Source organism: Rosa rugosa, chromosome 5, assembly GCF_958449725.1.
Source record: "Rosa rugosa chromosome 5, drRosRugo1.1, whole genome shotgun sequence".
In the NCBI taxonomy this organism is placed as follows: Eukaryota; Viridiplantae; Streptophyta; class Magnoliopsida; order Rosales; family Rosaceae; genus Rosa; species Rosa rugosa.
Genome location: NC_084824.1, coordinates 3,920,494 through 3,937,223, shown reverse-complemented (window position 1 = coordinate 3,937,223; position 16,730 = coordinate 3,920,494). Strand labels below are relative to the sequence as shown.

Below are 16,730 nucleotides of genomic sequence, written 5' to 3'. Positions count from 1 at the left end.
TCCCCCTAGTAGAGGGCAAAGACCAAAGCAAGCGTGTGCTGTGTGTAGAGAGAGTACTACCGTTCCCAGTTGTATCCAATCCTGGGCCTGATGGCATGCATGGCGTGACTAGGCCGGCCAAGTAATGATCAATCCAAGTCTTATTGTCTCAAGATCGAGTCTCCGGTCATCTCTAATCATATTATTCATCAATTCTCACACAAGTTATATATGACATTGTTATAATCCATCTTTCATTATTTAACGCGATTACAACAGCAAAATCAGCCGTCGATCAAAGTTGTACTATATATAACCGAATCCAACAGCTGGAAATACAGACCGATGTTGAACAATATAGTAGAAAATTAAACCCTGACATTTTCAGAAGGAAGAGGAAGTCTACTGCATCATTAGGGAAAAACTGAAAAGCGTGGGAATGGGGCAATGAAATGATACCCTGGTTCGATCATTGCATCCAAGACATGTCCTTGGAACAAGATGGTGGCTGTGGATCCCACCCATGAATGATTGGTACTTTGGTAGGGAACCAGGTGGGGGACCGGATTGTCTGGTTGTCTCTTGCCGTGAATTGCTGATTGGGTATACCACCAAACATACCGTGTTCTGTCATCCCAGTGGATAACACCTCAACCCTACCCACCCAGCACTTTTGTTCTGCACTCAACATTAGGGTTCTAACTTTTAAGTTTTTCTTGTCCAGATTATAAGAACTGATAGTGCTTTAGGCTTTAGCATCTCTGCTGTGGTTTCAAACTCACCATCGAGTTACCAAAGGAATTTGTTTACTGAAAGAGACAAGAATCTGCATTTTGAGTTTATGCCCTATAGATTCATAGAACATATGTAAATGAGAACAAATCAAGATCGTGCATCAAGTCCATGATGTAAAAGTGTGTGCAATGAATCCAAGGTTTTTGCATAAACGAATGATGAAAGTGCGCACGAATTGTTTTCCTATCATGTTGTTCGAATCCGACAGCAAAGATTTCCTCAATCCAGAAATATTTTTCTTCAAAGCAGCTCATTATAACATCATTTGACCTTTTTTTCTGAATTTGTGGTCACATATTATTCCCCGAAAATCATCATCTTTGAAAATAGAGAAATCGTAATTCAGCGAATTATACAGTTATTATTCTGGAAGACTGTATGACTTGAACTACCTAGTACTTGTACCTGCGCTTGATTACCAGTCAAACCCAACCCAAAACCTTCTCAGAGATTCACGAGAAGTAACTAAAGATTTATAGTCAAATGGTTGTTATTAGAAAAAGAAAACAGCAAGTTTTTCCAGTCAATTCAGAGTTTCACCTACTATCACTTTGACAACCTTAAAAGTCATAAGTTTGACATTCAACACATATCAGAAGAAACAATGAAGTTGCCATGCATTAGACATAAGATAGATCAGCTCACTGGCACGCGTATTATGATCAGCAAGTTAGTTCAGGGCAAAGAAGTAAAGGCGGGGGCATTGAATTTTTAATGAGTTTATCCTTAAGACACAGTACATACAACAAGACCTTCTCGTCATTTTTGGTCAGGTATTCTGTTCTGTTGAACCTACAGGTTTCAGATACAAGAATGAAACGAAAAAAAAAAATTAAACATTAGACATCGCAGTAGCCACATAATTCATCATCTTTAAGCATCCTTAGATGTAAAAAGGCCCCTTCTGCGGATGACTTGCCAAGTATACCAAGTGCTCGCCCAATTAAACTTCAAGAAGTTTATTTGGTTCCAACAAACCCAACCCTCTAACATCAGCACCTACAAGCTCCTGTGTTCTTATGTACCCGTATTTTCTAAATATACAAGTGCAGCCTCTAAGTTGTTGTTGGAATTACCATCACGAAGAATTGCACAGAAACATCAAAGCTAGTGAACCTTTGATGTACAAAAAATATGGTACCTAAAAGCATAATCAGAGAAGGGGTTAATAAACAGAAAAAGTGAAGATGTAATCAGTACAACAACCGTACAAGATCCCGGCTTTTAGATTTTTACCTCGGGCCCTTGGCTATCCTCAGTCACCCAGAATAGACAGAGGCTGTCTCATGCTAAGCTCTGCTTTGAGCAGCGGGAATTGCTCCAAATCATGAGAATCACCTAAAATTTTCTGTGAAAAAAAAAAAAAAAAAAACACCTTGCATAAACTATACTACATGAACCAAAACATCACCAAACTGGACTTGCAGAATAAAAAAGAAATGCAGTTCTTTTGTGGATTTCAGAAATGAAATTTTATCGACACAGGAAATGTACTAAAGGTATGTAATGATAAACTAACTTAACCAAAAAAGTATCATTTTGTGTTCTGAAAAATTATGATCAATTTTCTTTTGGACAATATATACTATGATCAGTTAAAACCTAAAAAATACAGCTCTGTATGACCACATGAAAATGAGACATGAATAGGCCAAGTTACTTCTGACCAAACAATACATGACCATCATGTACTGCAGAACCAAACCAAGAATATACAATGCAGACACAAACTCATAAGACGGTACTTTTGCAGAAATACAAACTTATTTGCAGCATAGACACCAAAATTTAAAAAACAAATGAACTATCATTTGTACTAATACCTCATTGAAATATAGAAACAATGTAAGAGATGTGATGACCAAATTTATCACAGAAGTCATTGACCAAAAAAAGTTTATCACAAAAGTAAATGATAAAAATGCGCAATAAAGGAATACTAATTACCAGAGCAGCAAGGTGTGCTTCTTGTAAGATATTGCCATCTATTTCCAATCTTGCAATAGGAAACTCTGGAAGATGTCCCGACTGTTTCTTGCCAAGCAAGTTACCAGGTCCACGTAAAAGAAGGTCCATATTCGCCAAGTAAAACCCATCTGATGATTTCCCAAGGACCTTCAGCCGTGGTAGGCTACTCTCAGAAGATGCTAACAGTATACACTTAGACTTTCTCACACCTCGTCCAACTCGTCCTCTAAGCTGATGTAACTGAGCAATCCCAAACCTCTCAGCATTCATAACAACCATCATAGATGCATCTGGGACATCAACACCAATCTCAATTACTTGTGTGGCAAGAAGTATATTTGTTTCTCCAGACCTAAACTTTCTCAGTGCTTCATCTTTCTCATCACTCTTCATTTTTCCATGCAACAATCCACAGCTGTAGCCCTGAAACCTATGAGATATAGCTTCAAAATCCGCAGAAGCTGCACGGAGTTGAGGCAGCTGCTCAGATTGTTCAATGACTGGATACACTAGATACACTTTGCCTCCTTCTTTTAACTCATCAAGCATCATCTGTTACATGTTATATATATTACTCAGATACTAAAAAAGGTGGAACTAGAAAATTCTAGTTATTCTAATAATTCTAATCAACACAAAAATAATAAATACATCAAGGATCATCATCTAAGTAACAGTGACAACCAGAATGATGAGCTTAGCAGCCTTAGCTATATATCTATGATGAATTTTCACTCTCTTTCTTATGCTTTAAATATCCAGTCTACCAAGAAATCCTTGTATGCAGTAATGGCTTATTATTTTTCAAATATCAATTAATTTATTTAAACTGGAACAGATTTGTTTATAAGAAAAGAAAATCTATTGGTAGTCTTGTTGCGGGTTTAAATCAAGGACAATCACCTCATATGCATCCTCATACCCATTTTCATTTCCTTGAATAATGAATGTCTCCACTGGTATTCTTCCTGGTGGCAAGTCTGTTATCTGTAATTTAAAGAAAGTAGAAACAAGAGGAATAGAGAACATTCAGTTTACAGGATATCAATTCTGTACAAATGTAGCACTCGTTTATTTATTTATTTTGGACGTGAAATGTAGCACTCAATCTGTTACAGAAAAAGGTTAGAATCACTGGAGGACCTACGTTGTGCCCAATGGGGGCTGCCGCCATCACTCACCAAACGTTTGCATACATAACTACATATATAGAATTATTCTGCCCCCATGATTACATACATAATTACTTGCCATGCTATGGAAAAGTATAATAAAATATCAAGGTCAGCCCCCACTTAAAGAAATTAGTCTGGCTTTGATACATTAATTGGTCATAATTAACTACAATCTTGTTCTATATGAATTAAAGAGTATAACTACGATCACATCTCTTATGGACACAGAACTCTGCCTTTTCTATATGTATTCATACACATAATTTAGCTTGGTGTTTTCACATCCCTCATTAGCCAAAAAAACAAAAACAAAAAACCTCGCCCCCAGAAGATTAAAATCCTGGGTCCGCCACTGGTTAGAATTACTAAACTTGAAATATATTTATTTCTGTGTTAACTTTCTAGGATGTGGAAAGCTAAGATAATAACAATTTGATTGCAAAATGAAATAACTCTATCATTTCCATTCTTTTTAAGCCTTGAAGATAAACATTTTTAAAATAATCAGATTTCTAAAGATTTTTTTTTTTTTTTTTTTGGGTTGCGGGTGAACTTAATTCAGATGTAGATAAAAGAAAAACAAAAGTGAGGGAGATCTTTGTTCCAACGTAAACGAGCATGAAAGAACAGCAAGAAGCAAGCATACTTGTGTTAATGACATATCCCCATATAAAGCCAGAGCAAGCGTCCTTGGGATCGGAGTAGCTGACATGGCAAGAACATGAGGAGCCATATGCTTTTCACCTTTGGAGGTCCCATCTGAGTTTGTGGCTAGCATGTTAGATATTATGGAGGTATAGTATAGCTGCAGGGAATAGTGCCTCTGTTAGCTTTATATAAATTGAATTTAGGATAAAAAGGAACACATTTAAAGGAATGGATTCTTAATGCCACATTATTACTATCCTAGAAGAAATGTTCGATTAATCCATACCAACTAGAAGCTCCAAAGTTTGCCTCAACTTAGCATTACCAATTATCAATAACAAAACCTCTTCAATAAAAAAATTAGTGTCAATGATTTTCCACAAAAATATCAACAAGAACTAATCATGCATTTGTTATATATATTCAAATTGTAACAAAGTTAGCAGACAAAATAAACATGGAGTACTACAGCCTCACAGAACATGACCAACATTTTTAGTCCAATAGACAACCTTACTGTTAAACCGTCCTCTCTGGATGACACCAAAACGATGTTGTTCATCCACCACAGCAATCCGTAATGCAGAGAACTCCACACGGTCAGCTATTAAACTAGTCGTTCCAATGACCATTGATATCTCTCCAGTCTGGAGACTCTGATGATCCATAACATCACAATAAGTTATTATCAAATTACCAATACATTTTATTTAACCAAAAAAAACAACAGAACTGGACGTTATTACTTGCCTTTTGAATCATCCGTGATTGTTTTGATGGGGTTGATCCTGTTAGTAAGGCAATAGAAGGTTTGCACTCAACATCCTCCATAGTTTCAAGCAAATTCTTCAAGTGCTCGTAATGCTGGACGGCAAGCAACTCAGTAGGAACCATGAAAGCTGCCTATACATAAAATAAAGAGAAACAATCAGAAATCTATTCTGCTATGAACAAGTGATAATAACTATAATGCATTTGAGAATATGAATGAAGAAAGGTTTGAAATTAATCAAAGTAATTGATGTTCAATTAAATGGACTCCTATCATTGGACAACCATATTTATTAACTGTATAAAGTAATTGCTAGAAAAACATGAATGACAAGGAAAAGTTTTCAAAAGTCCAACCTGGTATCCAGAGCCCATTACCTCCATGCATGCTAGAAAAGCAACTACAGTTTTACCACAGCCAACATCACCCTGAAAATATATAAAACAGCATATTATCAACCAAGAATATTAAGTTTTCGAATATATCTACTGTGCATGCCACATCAATTAGAAGAGAGAAAAGAACTAGTGTAAAAGTCTTGGCCTAAAATTGTATTGAACATAAGCTAACAAGTATCTTGTCCTCACGTAGTCACGTGGTAAGCTCTTGTATATAGTATACATAATCTAACTCCAGTTACATAATATGAAGACTTTTTAAGTGCAGTAAGTCGATTCAGATCAAGATTTAGAATTACAATATCAGAATCAGAATTAACATATATTTACTAGTTGTACTAAACCTGAAAATAATCTTGTAATCAAGAATTAAAACCTGCAAAAGCCGATTCATTGGAACTGGTTGCCTGAGATCCCAGATAATTTCTGAAACAGCAGTGAGCTGACTACCCGTAAGGGCATATGGAAGAGCTTTTAGAAACTTCTTGGTAAGACTGGACCAGTCTTCCATATAAGCAGCACTTGATTCAGGTTTCCTATACTTATTTAGCAATCCATCTTTCTCTATTTGTGTACCAAGCCCTTCAAGCATTTGGTATAAGCGCGCTAGCTGATAGGTGATTATAATTGGGTCAGTTCAGTTCTTGATCATTGCATAATAAGAAAGCCCAATTTGCAAAAACTAAAAATGTCAATAGGAATTTAGAATGAACTTAGAAACAACAAAAATCATATAAAATTATACAATAGTATGTATGGTCACAATAAGATGGAAACATTCCACAATAGCAAAAGTGGTCACAGATAATAGAAATTTGTAAGCTTAATATTAAGAGAACAACTAAGAACAATTTGAATCGACATTACCTGAAGGTAAAAGAACTCATCAAATATTAGCCTCTTCCGAGCCAAATCAGCTTCACTCATACTCTTCGGTTGGTGAATCTCAGTATAAGCCTGTATTGTTAACAATCATATTGCTCATTTTATTGTTTTTGTACAAGACAGTTATCAAAAGAACACCAAGGAGGCAAATATAGCTCTACCAAAAATTATGCACACCGAGACAAAGTGAGGTGGATGGAGATGCATGCTATGCTCTGAGTACATTAAACACCATTTGGCACAAAAGAAAAAAAAAACTACATAGTTGTAGGAAGGATGATATAACCAATGAGACAAAATTAAAGCTAACCACAATATTTTAGTGATTTGGTTGAAAAACATATGAAAAATAACATACTTTAGTTCCAAAGCTTTTTATCAAATTAATAAGTGACCATGACTTAGTTATGAAGCTATAGATTACAACTTTACAAGTAAGCTTCATAATAAGAATGAGAGAAAAGGTGCTTACATCATGAAGACTGAGCAGCCCAAATTCCAGAGTGATTCTTTTAGGAATAGGATCAATATTGATAGGTAAAACTTGTACAACTCTGGAATAGGTAACACATTACAGATTTACGTTATTAGTTTTAGAGAAAACTAAAAAGCAATTGTCCAATTCATCCAATACTGGCAAATTCATAAGTGAAAGAACCAAGAGGCAATTCCCATAATTTAAAAAGAGGAGAGTTATTTACATAGTATATCAAAACATAAATGGAGCCTACAAGAAGATTGAGCATACCAGCCATTCATCCAGAAACTAATGCAAATAGTACAAATTTATAAGGAAGAGATCAAATAGCCTAAAGTATCTTAGAGTAAGAACATTAAAAATTTGTAAATCTCACTCTGCAAGGGAGGAGTTGTGTCATCATGTTAAAAATTAACGTACTGAAAATATAGCAGGCACGAACCTTGCAATGATATCTCTCAAAACGTCAGGATTTAAGCCTCCTTTTGAAGGGTATATAGGATATGGCCTCCCTTTTGCATGAAAAGACAAGTCATTTTCATCTTTAAGGACATCAATATTATATTCTCTCATTTCATAGTGATCTTTGGCAGGCATTATCCTCACCTATAGTAAACGGCACCGTCATCAGTACAGGTCTCCAGATTAAGATTAGAAAACTGAAAACTGAGGGATAATATCTTTAAGATAACATTTGATGCATTCCATAGAAAGAGGTATCAATGTATCAATGTATCAATCATTAATAATTTTCAGTACATGAAGAGGCGAGCCATTTATATAATTGCATATCAAATGGAACTAAAGGTGCTGCAAAAGGCACTAATCAGTGAGGAAAAGTTAACAAGTCAAAAGGTCTTCAATGCAATTCACATGACTGTAGGCAATCAGTTTTCTCATAGCATTATGAAAATGCAAAAAGCAATCCGCAAATACATCAATATTTATTAATAACAAGAAACAAAATCATTGTACTGAGGACTTAGATTCTGTCAGATTCCATCCAGTAGGGACCAGCTTCAAGTAAATAGGTGTCCAAAAGAAACAAAGATATTCCTTCTTGAACAGTATTTTTTATCTTAATCATAATTGACTATATAATCAAGTACCAGAATGAAAACCACATTTCTATGTTGTAAGGAACAGCGTATGCAATACCAATAGAACACATTGAAGTCCTTGCAAGTACCAAACAAGATCAAAAGATAAAAAAAGGTACTGAACAAGCAAGAAAACCAATAAACATACCTTACCACTAACACATACAAAGTCTCCCTCTCTGTGCTTCTTCTCAACTATTCTAAGAAACGGTAGAGAAGTAAAACGTGTACCACGAAAAAATTTCTTCAGATGCAAATATATTGTCTTCCTTCTACAATCGGTAGAATCATCCTTATGCTCGGTTATTTTATTGTCAGCAATTTCACAACCCACGACAACCTCAACAATTGAAAAAGAAGTACCAGCTTTGATTCCCCTGGAAGATAAGAGGAATAATCAAAACTGAAACTTCCATTGCTTAATTGCTAGGAAGCAAAGCAAGCAGTGTAACTAGTCAAGTAACTTAGAATATGTCATATTATATCCTCAGTGCTTCGCTCACCCAATTGGTAAGGTGAGGACATAGAGTGCCTATTACAATACTAATATCACCAATCAAATTATTTCGTATACCAAGACAAAAACTTCAGACCGCTTGTATATCTTAACAGGAAAGTTGCTGATAGATTATTTTCGTATGTAAAGTTAACTACAGGCAGAAATTAATTACCTTGATTTTAATATCTTTCCAATGAAAATCAAGTACTGTCCATCATCTATGTCAATTTGAGCATTCTGTAAATCAGCATAGGTCCGAGGAAAGTGGTGCAGCAATTTCCGCACCTATATAGAGAAAAAAAAAAGTGACAGAGAAAAGATGCGATCTAAGGCATTTTTCCTTTTAATTTTCAATGAAAATGGGGACGCTTCCTTTAATATATCTCCAAAAACTCACCGTATGAAAGCCACAATTTTCTAGCTGACTGAGACGCTTCTTACTTATTCCAGGTATACAACTGATAGAATTGTCCAGGAACACCTCATCAGGCACATTCTTTTGTGATTTATGCGAAACTTTGTTAGAAGATTCCTCCACAGGAACTGGTTGATATGAGTATCTCTCAGTAGCCAAAGTCGTGGACTGATCATCTGTTAACAAGGAAGTTTCTTCACTTGGAAACGCAGGATACAGAGAATCCCCTGTTTCATAGAGATAATCTCCCTCCTGCTCTTCAACCGTAGAGCCAGAAGGAAATCCTTCAGGACTTTGAGTTGTTAAAAGTGTCATTTTTTCAAAGAAATTAGCAGTCCCATCATACAATTCCACCGGAGGGGAATCACCCAAAATGATTGATGGAAATCTCTTGCAGACAAAGGAGGCATCAAAATCATCCATTGCATCTTTAAAATTCATACCATAATGCTTTTCAGCTCTTTCATTCTCAATTAAATCATGAAGACCATCATAACCCATCAAAACAGATACCTAAAAGAAAGGAAAAAGACCAAAATATGAACTACAGTAAACTTATATAAAGGCAATAGTGCAGTCATAAAGATAGACGACTAGAGAACAACTTGGAGGACACATGAATAATGCCTCACCAAAAGCGAAATTCTTCGAATGCAAAACTACAGAAAAATATAGTTATAACGAAACCAAATTCTGAAATAATCAAAAATTGGAAAAGCATATTCGGGGTGCACATGAGCTATATCACTTATTTTCTCCTTACAGCATTCCTTATACTAAATCATGTTCTAAAATGCACAGTGATGGATTTGAGAGATCCAGGACACCAGGGGATTAGGGCTTCACAAAAGACAATCTACTAATGCAAGTACAATAGACATGTTACCACAGCTCATATTAAACATGCTTCTACATACTTTAATATAGGAGAGCATCACCATGATAATAATATATTTAAAGAGGAGGATCGTCCTACTGAGACATAGAGAAATGACAAGAAGTAACTACAGGACAAAAGTCATGTATGTTCATAATACACAAGCTATCACTGACATCAACGCAAGCATCATTTCAAATGGCGACCAACTGTGAGAGACCAAAGCCTGAATGAGCCAAATATTCTCCAAAACTGTGTACTGAAGTCAATGACCTGAAATAGCTCACTTAGAAGTCACTTTCCAATAATGTAAGGAGCTGCATTCTCTTCATAACCATATAGCTGATACCATATAAGAAGTAGGATCCTATATGCTGACTACTTTTAATCATTTCTTTATCTCAACAAAGTGACAGCTTAGTTACAACTTACAAGTTCCAACTGGAAAAGCTATGCCAGGGAATGGGTATTCAACAGCAAGCCTCTCATCAGAATTCAATATTATGCATACAAAACAGAAACGTTCAGAAGAATCAAAAATCTATTGACAGAAGGATACCTTGTTAAGCAACTTTGACCGATCTGAGATGCTTGCTATGCCATAACTATCTGCCTCCTCCAAAATACTCTTAGCAAAGTTATGCTTTGATCGAGAACATAATTTCAATACTTTGGAAAGGAGAAAAGTACTGAACCTGCAATAAAAATTACCATGCAAATTATGCATCACATAATCATTTACCATACTTTTTGTCAACAGACTATCAAGTTGCGAAGAACAAACAAACCTCATTTTGCTACCCAATGCATTCCGATATCCCTTCTCAGCTTCAAAAGCTATTGCACTTCTCAATCCATTTCCACCGAAACACTGAAAACAAAAGGTTGGAAACTTCAATTCGCTAGATATCCAAACTCGTAACATCTTATTGAACAACAGTGAAATCTAAACAACTCGAAATAAGGAAAGGTGATTTTTTTTTTTTTTCAATTACAGAAAGACGGGGTTTCTAGTGGAGGCAACTAAAACATACCATGCCAGCTGAAACTGCCAGTGCCATACTTACTGCATAAACAGGACATGCCTAACTAACAAAAAACATCAAACCTGCACAAGAATGATAATGCATACACAGCACAAGATTAGTAAGACAGCTTCAGTTGCTTGATTCCAAAACTCACATTTTCAACACTACTAACAAGTATCAGCCTTTCTCAATCAAAACAGAGCTCTTTAGCTACCTGAACTGGAAATAATGAAATCATAGCGATTATGTAATTAGATACAGAAAGAAAGAAACTAATGGGCAACTTCTGGGAATCAAAGCTTGTAGCTTTTGGGCTGAACTGAAACACCACCGCTTGTTTTTCTATTGGGAAATGGAAACCAAACACAAAAGGGAAGTTGCGGAAGTACCTATTGCTCAATCCTCAATGCTCTGTAAAATCAGTAACACCCAGAAACGCTAGAACAAGCTCCGGTGACACAAATTCAACTTCCCACCTATTGGGATATCCTTTTCTTCATATTTTTGGGCCCAGGCCTGATGAGGACTCTGATGGGCCTGATCTGGCTCTGGCCCTGTTTCAGTGGCTATAAATAGCTGAAGTGGTAGCTGCTGCTTATATCTAATCTAGGGTTTTAACTGCGAAGTTCTCTATTTCATATAGCCTCCTTCTCCCAGTTTTTTTCTTAGTTGCTTCAGATTTGAATGTTATAATAAGGGCCGAGGCAAAAGGGCAGAGCTTTATGCATCTATGCGTAAGAATCACTGGCTCTGATTTTGCTTGTAGGTTTTCTACAGGACTCCCTGCCGTTCAAGCCCTAAAGATCAAGTCTTTTTGACGATGGCATCATAGTACGGGTTATGTGCTTAATGGGTTGTGGAACTGGAGCTTTGGTACTTAGGAGGGCCTATAACCCAAATAAGTTCCAGGTTTCTTTTCCCTTCCCATTTTCTCTCTTCACAAACCCGCCTCCATTAGCCATTACATTTTAAATTCTGGGTATTTTTCTTATCTAGAGGCACTATTTATTTCAACAAATTTTATCAGTCACTGGTTTGTATATTACATTGGACATTGATGCATGTATACCCAATTGAGAGCCAGAATTCTGGGATTTAGTAAAACCTTTATAGATGAAGTTTCAGTGGAATTTTAAGCCAGAGAATAGGCCAAAGTTCCAGTCTTTGATGGTCACTAATTAATTTTCTGGGCAAAACTTTTAGAACATATTCATGTAACAGATTAGAGGCTAGAAACTATTTAAACCCATATGATCATCATAAATAGAAAGGGATTGATTTATTCAATAATTATGAGGTAAGCTTAACCTGAATACTGCCCCAAATTCTAATAGTGATACAACAATGAACATTACAAAGTACCAACTCTTATATATGTTCAAGAACATAGTGATGACAGATTATATAGCCTCTTGAACATTGGCAAACAACCCTTTATCCAAAACCCAGTCTTCAATCATTGCTTGAGCTCTCAATGGCTGGTCAGTTGGCAAAAGATGACCAGCACCTGAAACCGCAACTTGGCTCAAACTCCCCCATTTCTGAACATAACCAGCAGTTTCTCCACCCAACTTCCACACATTCCGATCTGCCGACAGAAACTTCTGTATCCCTTCCCATTTCATGGTCTTGACCCAAGCCTCGGTGGAAAACACACCGTCTCGCAGATCATACTGCCCTTGATACAGCAACACCTTGCTGTTCTTCACAAGAAACTCCACCATGTATTTCACACTCTTCATCACATCCGCGTGCAACACATCTCCCACTAAATCACTACACTCCTCAAAAACAATGGACACATTCGACACCCCCAACGCCTTCTTCACCTCCTTATGGCTCAACAACTCCCCAACCAAACTGGTTTCGTAGTCGGCATTCTTTGTGTAGTCATACAAAGTAGCCAGCCCTGTCATATTTTGCAACCTCCTCAAAACTCTGTTTCGGCCATTCGTTGCCTCACTCCAATTCCTCGCCTTAATCAACCTCACCGCCGCAACTTGAAGCTCCTCCAGCTCACTCTTCTGCCTCTCATTGATCAAACCAGAGAAGTAAGTATTCGCAGCATGAGTAGCCACCTGAATCACCGGGTCTGTTAGCCCATCTCCGATAGCAACACCGCCCAAATTCACACGCTTAGACTCACTTAACTCGGCATTCCTCTTCAAAATGTAGTAACCAATAGCCGGAACATACTTCCCTGCATAGCTCTCCCCAGTAATGTAAATACGCCTCGACTTAAAAGCTGGATCAAGCTCAACAAACTTGGTGATCGCAGCGAACAAGTGCTTTGCAACTCCAAACTGATCAGTTGGTATCTCTTCGGGCTTCGCAGCGATGCTGAATCCGGTGCCTATAGGATTGTCAAGAAAAACCAAGCCGAAAATGCGGTTCCAAGAACCAGAGTTGGGCTCCAAGGCAAGGGGCTCGGAGGGTTGCTTGTGGAAGTTGACGCGCCAGGGACCGAGCTCGAAGAAGTTGCCGATCATGGAGGAGCAGCCGGGGCCGCCCTGGAGCCAAATGAGGAGTGGAGTTTGTGAGAGAGGTGAGATTGGGGTTTGAGCTTCATAGAAAGTGTAGTATATGGCAGAGTTTGTGGTGGGGTTGACTGGGAGGTAGCCTGACCTTGTGGGGAGGGCTTGTTTGGGGAAGAGAGGCGGCGGTGATGAGGCTGTGGTGCGGTGGAGGAGGAAGAAGAAGAAGAAGAAGAAGAAGCAGGGGAGGTTTTGGGGTGTAGACTCCATTGTAGACTTTGGAGTGTACAACGTTGAATTGTCTTTGTTGGAGTGTGATGATAAGATTATAAAGTAACTGTGCTTTACATGTTAAAAGTGGAGACGTGAGTGTTATTGGGTTCTTCATCGAGAACAAGGCGCCAAATATACCCGAACAAAATTATAGATGATGTCAAATTGCATTCAACATTACTTGGTTTTCTCCAATCAATAGTGGTCAAACTGATACTATCATGATTCTCAATCATTATTGGTCTTTTTCTTTCGATAAGAAACAAATACAACAACAAAGTAACAAAGTAACTCCCCTAAAACGTACATCTTAAACCAGAAAGATTAAAATACAGAAACGCGAGCAACATAAGTAGGCAATATTCCATTCCAACCAAACACACCAGTTTTTATCCGATTATATTCCATTCCAATCAATATTGATCAAGCTAACTCATTCTGTCATGATTCCCCATCATTATTGTTCTTTTTTATTTTTTTTCAGAACATTGGTTCATTTTTGTGATTGTTATTTGTAGATCTTGTTTTTAATAAACAGTTATATTTTAGTTCCAATCTTTTTTATCTGATATTGCAAGTGACCTACTGGTTAAGTGTCATGTTAGAAACCTCCTACCCTTGTGTGACTCATGAAGCTATCAAAGTAGTCCGACATTGTGCTGCAATATACAGTTAGAGCATTTTACATGCGCCGAGAGATTAGTCATGGGGCATAGGAAGCTTTTGAGAGGTTTTGTCAAAAAATTTATGTTAAAAGTGAGCGAATAAAGACATTAACTCTACTTGAACCGAATGTTTCATCATTCCGTATAAATAAAGCTCTGGTGCGTGACACTTGGTGACAGCACCTCACTCACAATTTGAAGAACCAAATACTTCTCGACCAAGAAAAGAAATAACAAGCAAGGTAGCGAGCTGAAATTACTCGATGATCATTAACCAATGCACAATTAACTTTCTACAACTCAGAACAATTGCTCATCGTCGCTAAACAACCCTGTTTCCAAAATCCAGCCTTCGATCATTGCCTGAGAGTTCAATGGCTGGTCAGCCGGCACAAGATGCCCTGCTCTTGAAACCACAACATTGCTCAAACTCTTCCATTTCTGCACATACCCTGCAAGCTCATCCCCTCTCCCTCTCCAAACCCTCCTCCCCGCCGCTAAAAATCTCTGAATCTCCTCCCATTGCAATGTCTTCACCCACGCCGCAGTCGAAAACACCCCATCCCACAAATCAAACTGCCCTTGATACAACAACACCTTGCTCCTCTTCACCAACAACTCCACCATGTACTTCACACTCTTCATGTTATCATCATACAAAGCAACTTGCACCACATGGCTACAATTTCTAAACACGGCGGACTCCTCCACACTCATAATTCTCTTCACCCTTTCATCGTGTAAAAAGTCAGTGACCCATTGAGTCTTGTGGTAAGGCGCTTTCTTGGAGTAGTCAAACAATGTGGCTAATCCTGTCATGTCAATCAGCATATCCACAACTCGGTACCTTGCATCGGTCGCATCTCTCCATCGCTTCAATCTGGCTAGCCTGATTGTCTCGTTCTGACACATCTCCATCTCTCTCCTCTGTTTCTCATTGATCAAGCCCGAAAAGTACGCATTGTCTGCGTGAGTGCCCACCTGAGTCTCCGGGTCTATCAAACCATTTCCTATAGCTACGCCAGCTAAATTAACCAAATGATTGGACTCTTCATTCTTCTTGAGTATATAGTACCCAATTGCTGGCACGTACTTGCCAGCATAGCTCTCGCCCGCTATATACAGCGGACGAGAGCTAAACAATATTAGATCAAGTTCAATAAACTTTGTAATCGCAATGTATAGGTGTTTAGCTACCGAAAATTGGTCTCTTGGGATTTCTTCACTGCTCGAGGCGATGCTGAACCCGGATCCTATTGGATTATCAAGGAAAAGAAGTCCAAAAATCCGGTTCCAAGAACCGGGGTTGGGTTCAAGCACAAAGGGTTGATGATCAAGATCGCGATGATGATGGTTTAAGTTTACATGCCAAGGCCCGATCTCCATGAAGTTACCAAACAAGGAGGAGCATCCGGGCCCACCCTGGAGCCAAATGATAAGTGGGGTTTGCGAGAGGTCAGGGAAAGTGAGGCTCTGAGCTTCATAATAGGTGTAGAAAATAGAAGAGCCTGTGGTGGAGTTGACTGTGAGGTAGCCTGACTTGGTGGGCAAAGCTTCCTTGGGAAACAGAGAGTTTGGAGCAGTGAACAATGAGAACTTGGAGGGTGGCCATAAGGATGGAGCTCGATGAAGATAGGAGATGGGAAAGAGTTGAAGCAATATGAAAACAGAGATGAAGATGAAGATGGTGAGCTTCAGAAGAAGCTTGGGTGTCGACGTTGACTCCATTGGAGATTTACAGTAGGTGAAGACTGTCATATATTATTTCTAGGAAGGACGACTACTACATAGAGCGCAACGGACGGAAACAGCAATAATTGGAAATTTGCAGCAGTTTTATAATGGAGATAAAGATTGCATTTGTCATTAGAATTTTGAAGAACAGGTTGTATCGTGTTTGTTCAATTAACAGACAATTAAAAAAATAAATTCATCTGTCATTCAAAAGTTCAATACACGTAATGTATTAATGCTCCATATTACATGACATCGTCTTAGTCATCGATGTCATTGTAAGATTTTAATATTTATCTTGTTAATTAGATTCTAATTAATAATTGACACAACGCGAGCACATCTGATAAAGACATGTTATCCACCTAAAAGGTCTAGCATCTCTAACTATTCTTTTTATAAAGCAAAATCCAGGCCGAATGACTTAATCAAAACTGGATTCACAAAATGAGGAATCCGATCCATTCTTCTAAATGGCCTCGGGCGTAAGAACATGATGAAGTTTTTTTTTTTTTTAGAATAAGAAACCTTTATTGATAATAATCTAAATTACATCATACGGGAATG

At 37.7% G+C, this 16,730-nt stretch overlaps 3 protein-coding genes across 4 annotated transcripts; all 3 read right to left on the bottom strand.

Annotated features, from left to right (window-relative positions):
• Positions 1–1,477: 1,477 nt before the first annotated feature.
• Positions 1,478–12,129, bottom strand: LOC133708253 (ATP-dependent DNA helicase homolog RECG, chloroplastic). Of its 2 annotated transcripts, none has more exons than XM_062133717.1 (19): positions 11,407–12,129; positions 11,024–11,097; positions 10,778–10,860; positions 10,549–10,684; positions 9,095–9,625; positions 8,870–8,982; positions 8,347–8,575; positions 7,541–7,704; positions 7,093–7,174; positions 6,603–6,692; positions 6,112–6,345; positions 5,694–5,765; positions 5,316–5,468; positions 5,078–5,221; positions 4,564–4,722; positions 3,646–3,729; positions 2,722–3,294; positions 2,011–2,122; positions 1,478–1,915 (listed from the first exon to the last, which is right to left on the bottom strand). In XM_062133717.1, exons 2-18 carry the CDS (start codon positions 11,048–11,050, stop codon positions 2,030–2,032), a joined length of 2,967 nt encoding a protein of 988 aa, XP_061989701.1. In that variant the 5' UTR covers positions 11,051–11,097; positions 11,407–12,129; the 3' UTR covers positions 1,478–1,915; positions 2,011–2,029. The 2 variants fall into 2 exon arrangements, with proteins under 2 accessions (XP_061989701.1, XP_061989702.1); XM_062133718.1 differs by having other exon boundaries at positions 1,478–1,917; positions 2,021–2,122.
• A 139-nt stretch (positions 12,130–12,268) lies between these two features.
• LOC133708254 (serine carboxypeptidase-like 50) lies at positions 12,269–13,834 on the bottom strand. Its single transcript, XM_062133719.1, has one exon. The coding sequence runs from the start codon at positions 13,759–13,761 to the stop codon at positions 12,418–12,420; it is 1,344 nt and encodes a 447-aa protein (XP_061989703.1). The 5' UTR covers positions 13,762–13,834; the 3' UTR covers positions 12,269–12,417.
• A 740-nt stretch (positions 13,835–14,574) lies between these two features.
• On the bottom strand, positions 14,575–16,361 carry LOC133708707 (serine carboxypeptidase-like 50). The gene has a single exon (XM_062134212.1). It carries the CDS (start codon positions 16,185–16,187, stop codon positions 14,730–14,732), a length of 1,458 nt encoding a protein of 485 aa, XP_061990196.1. The 5' UTR covers positions 16,188–16,361; the 3' UTR covers positions 14,575–14,729.
• Positions 16,362–16,730: the final 369 nt, after the last annotated feature.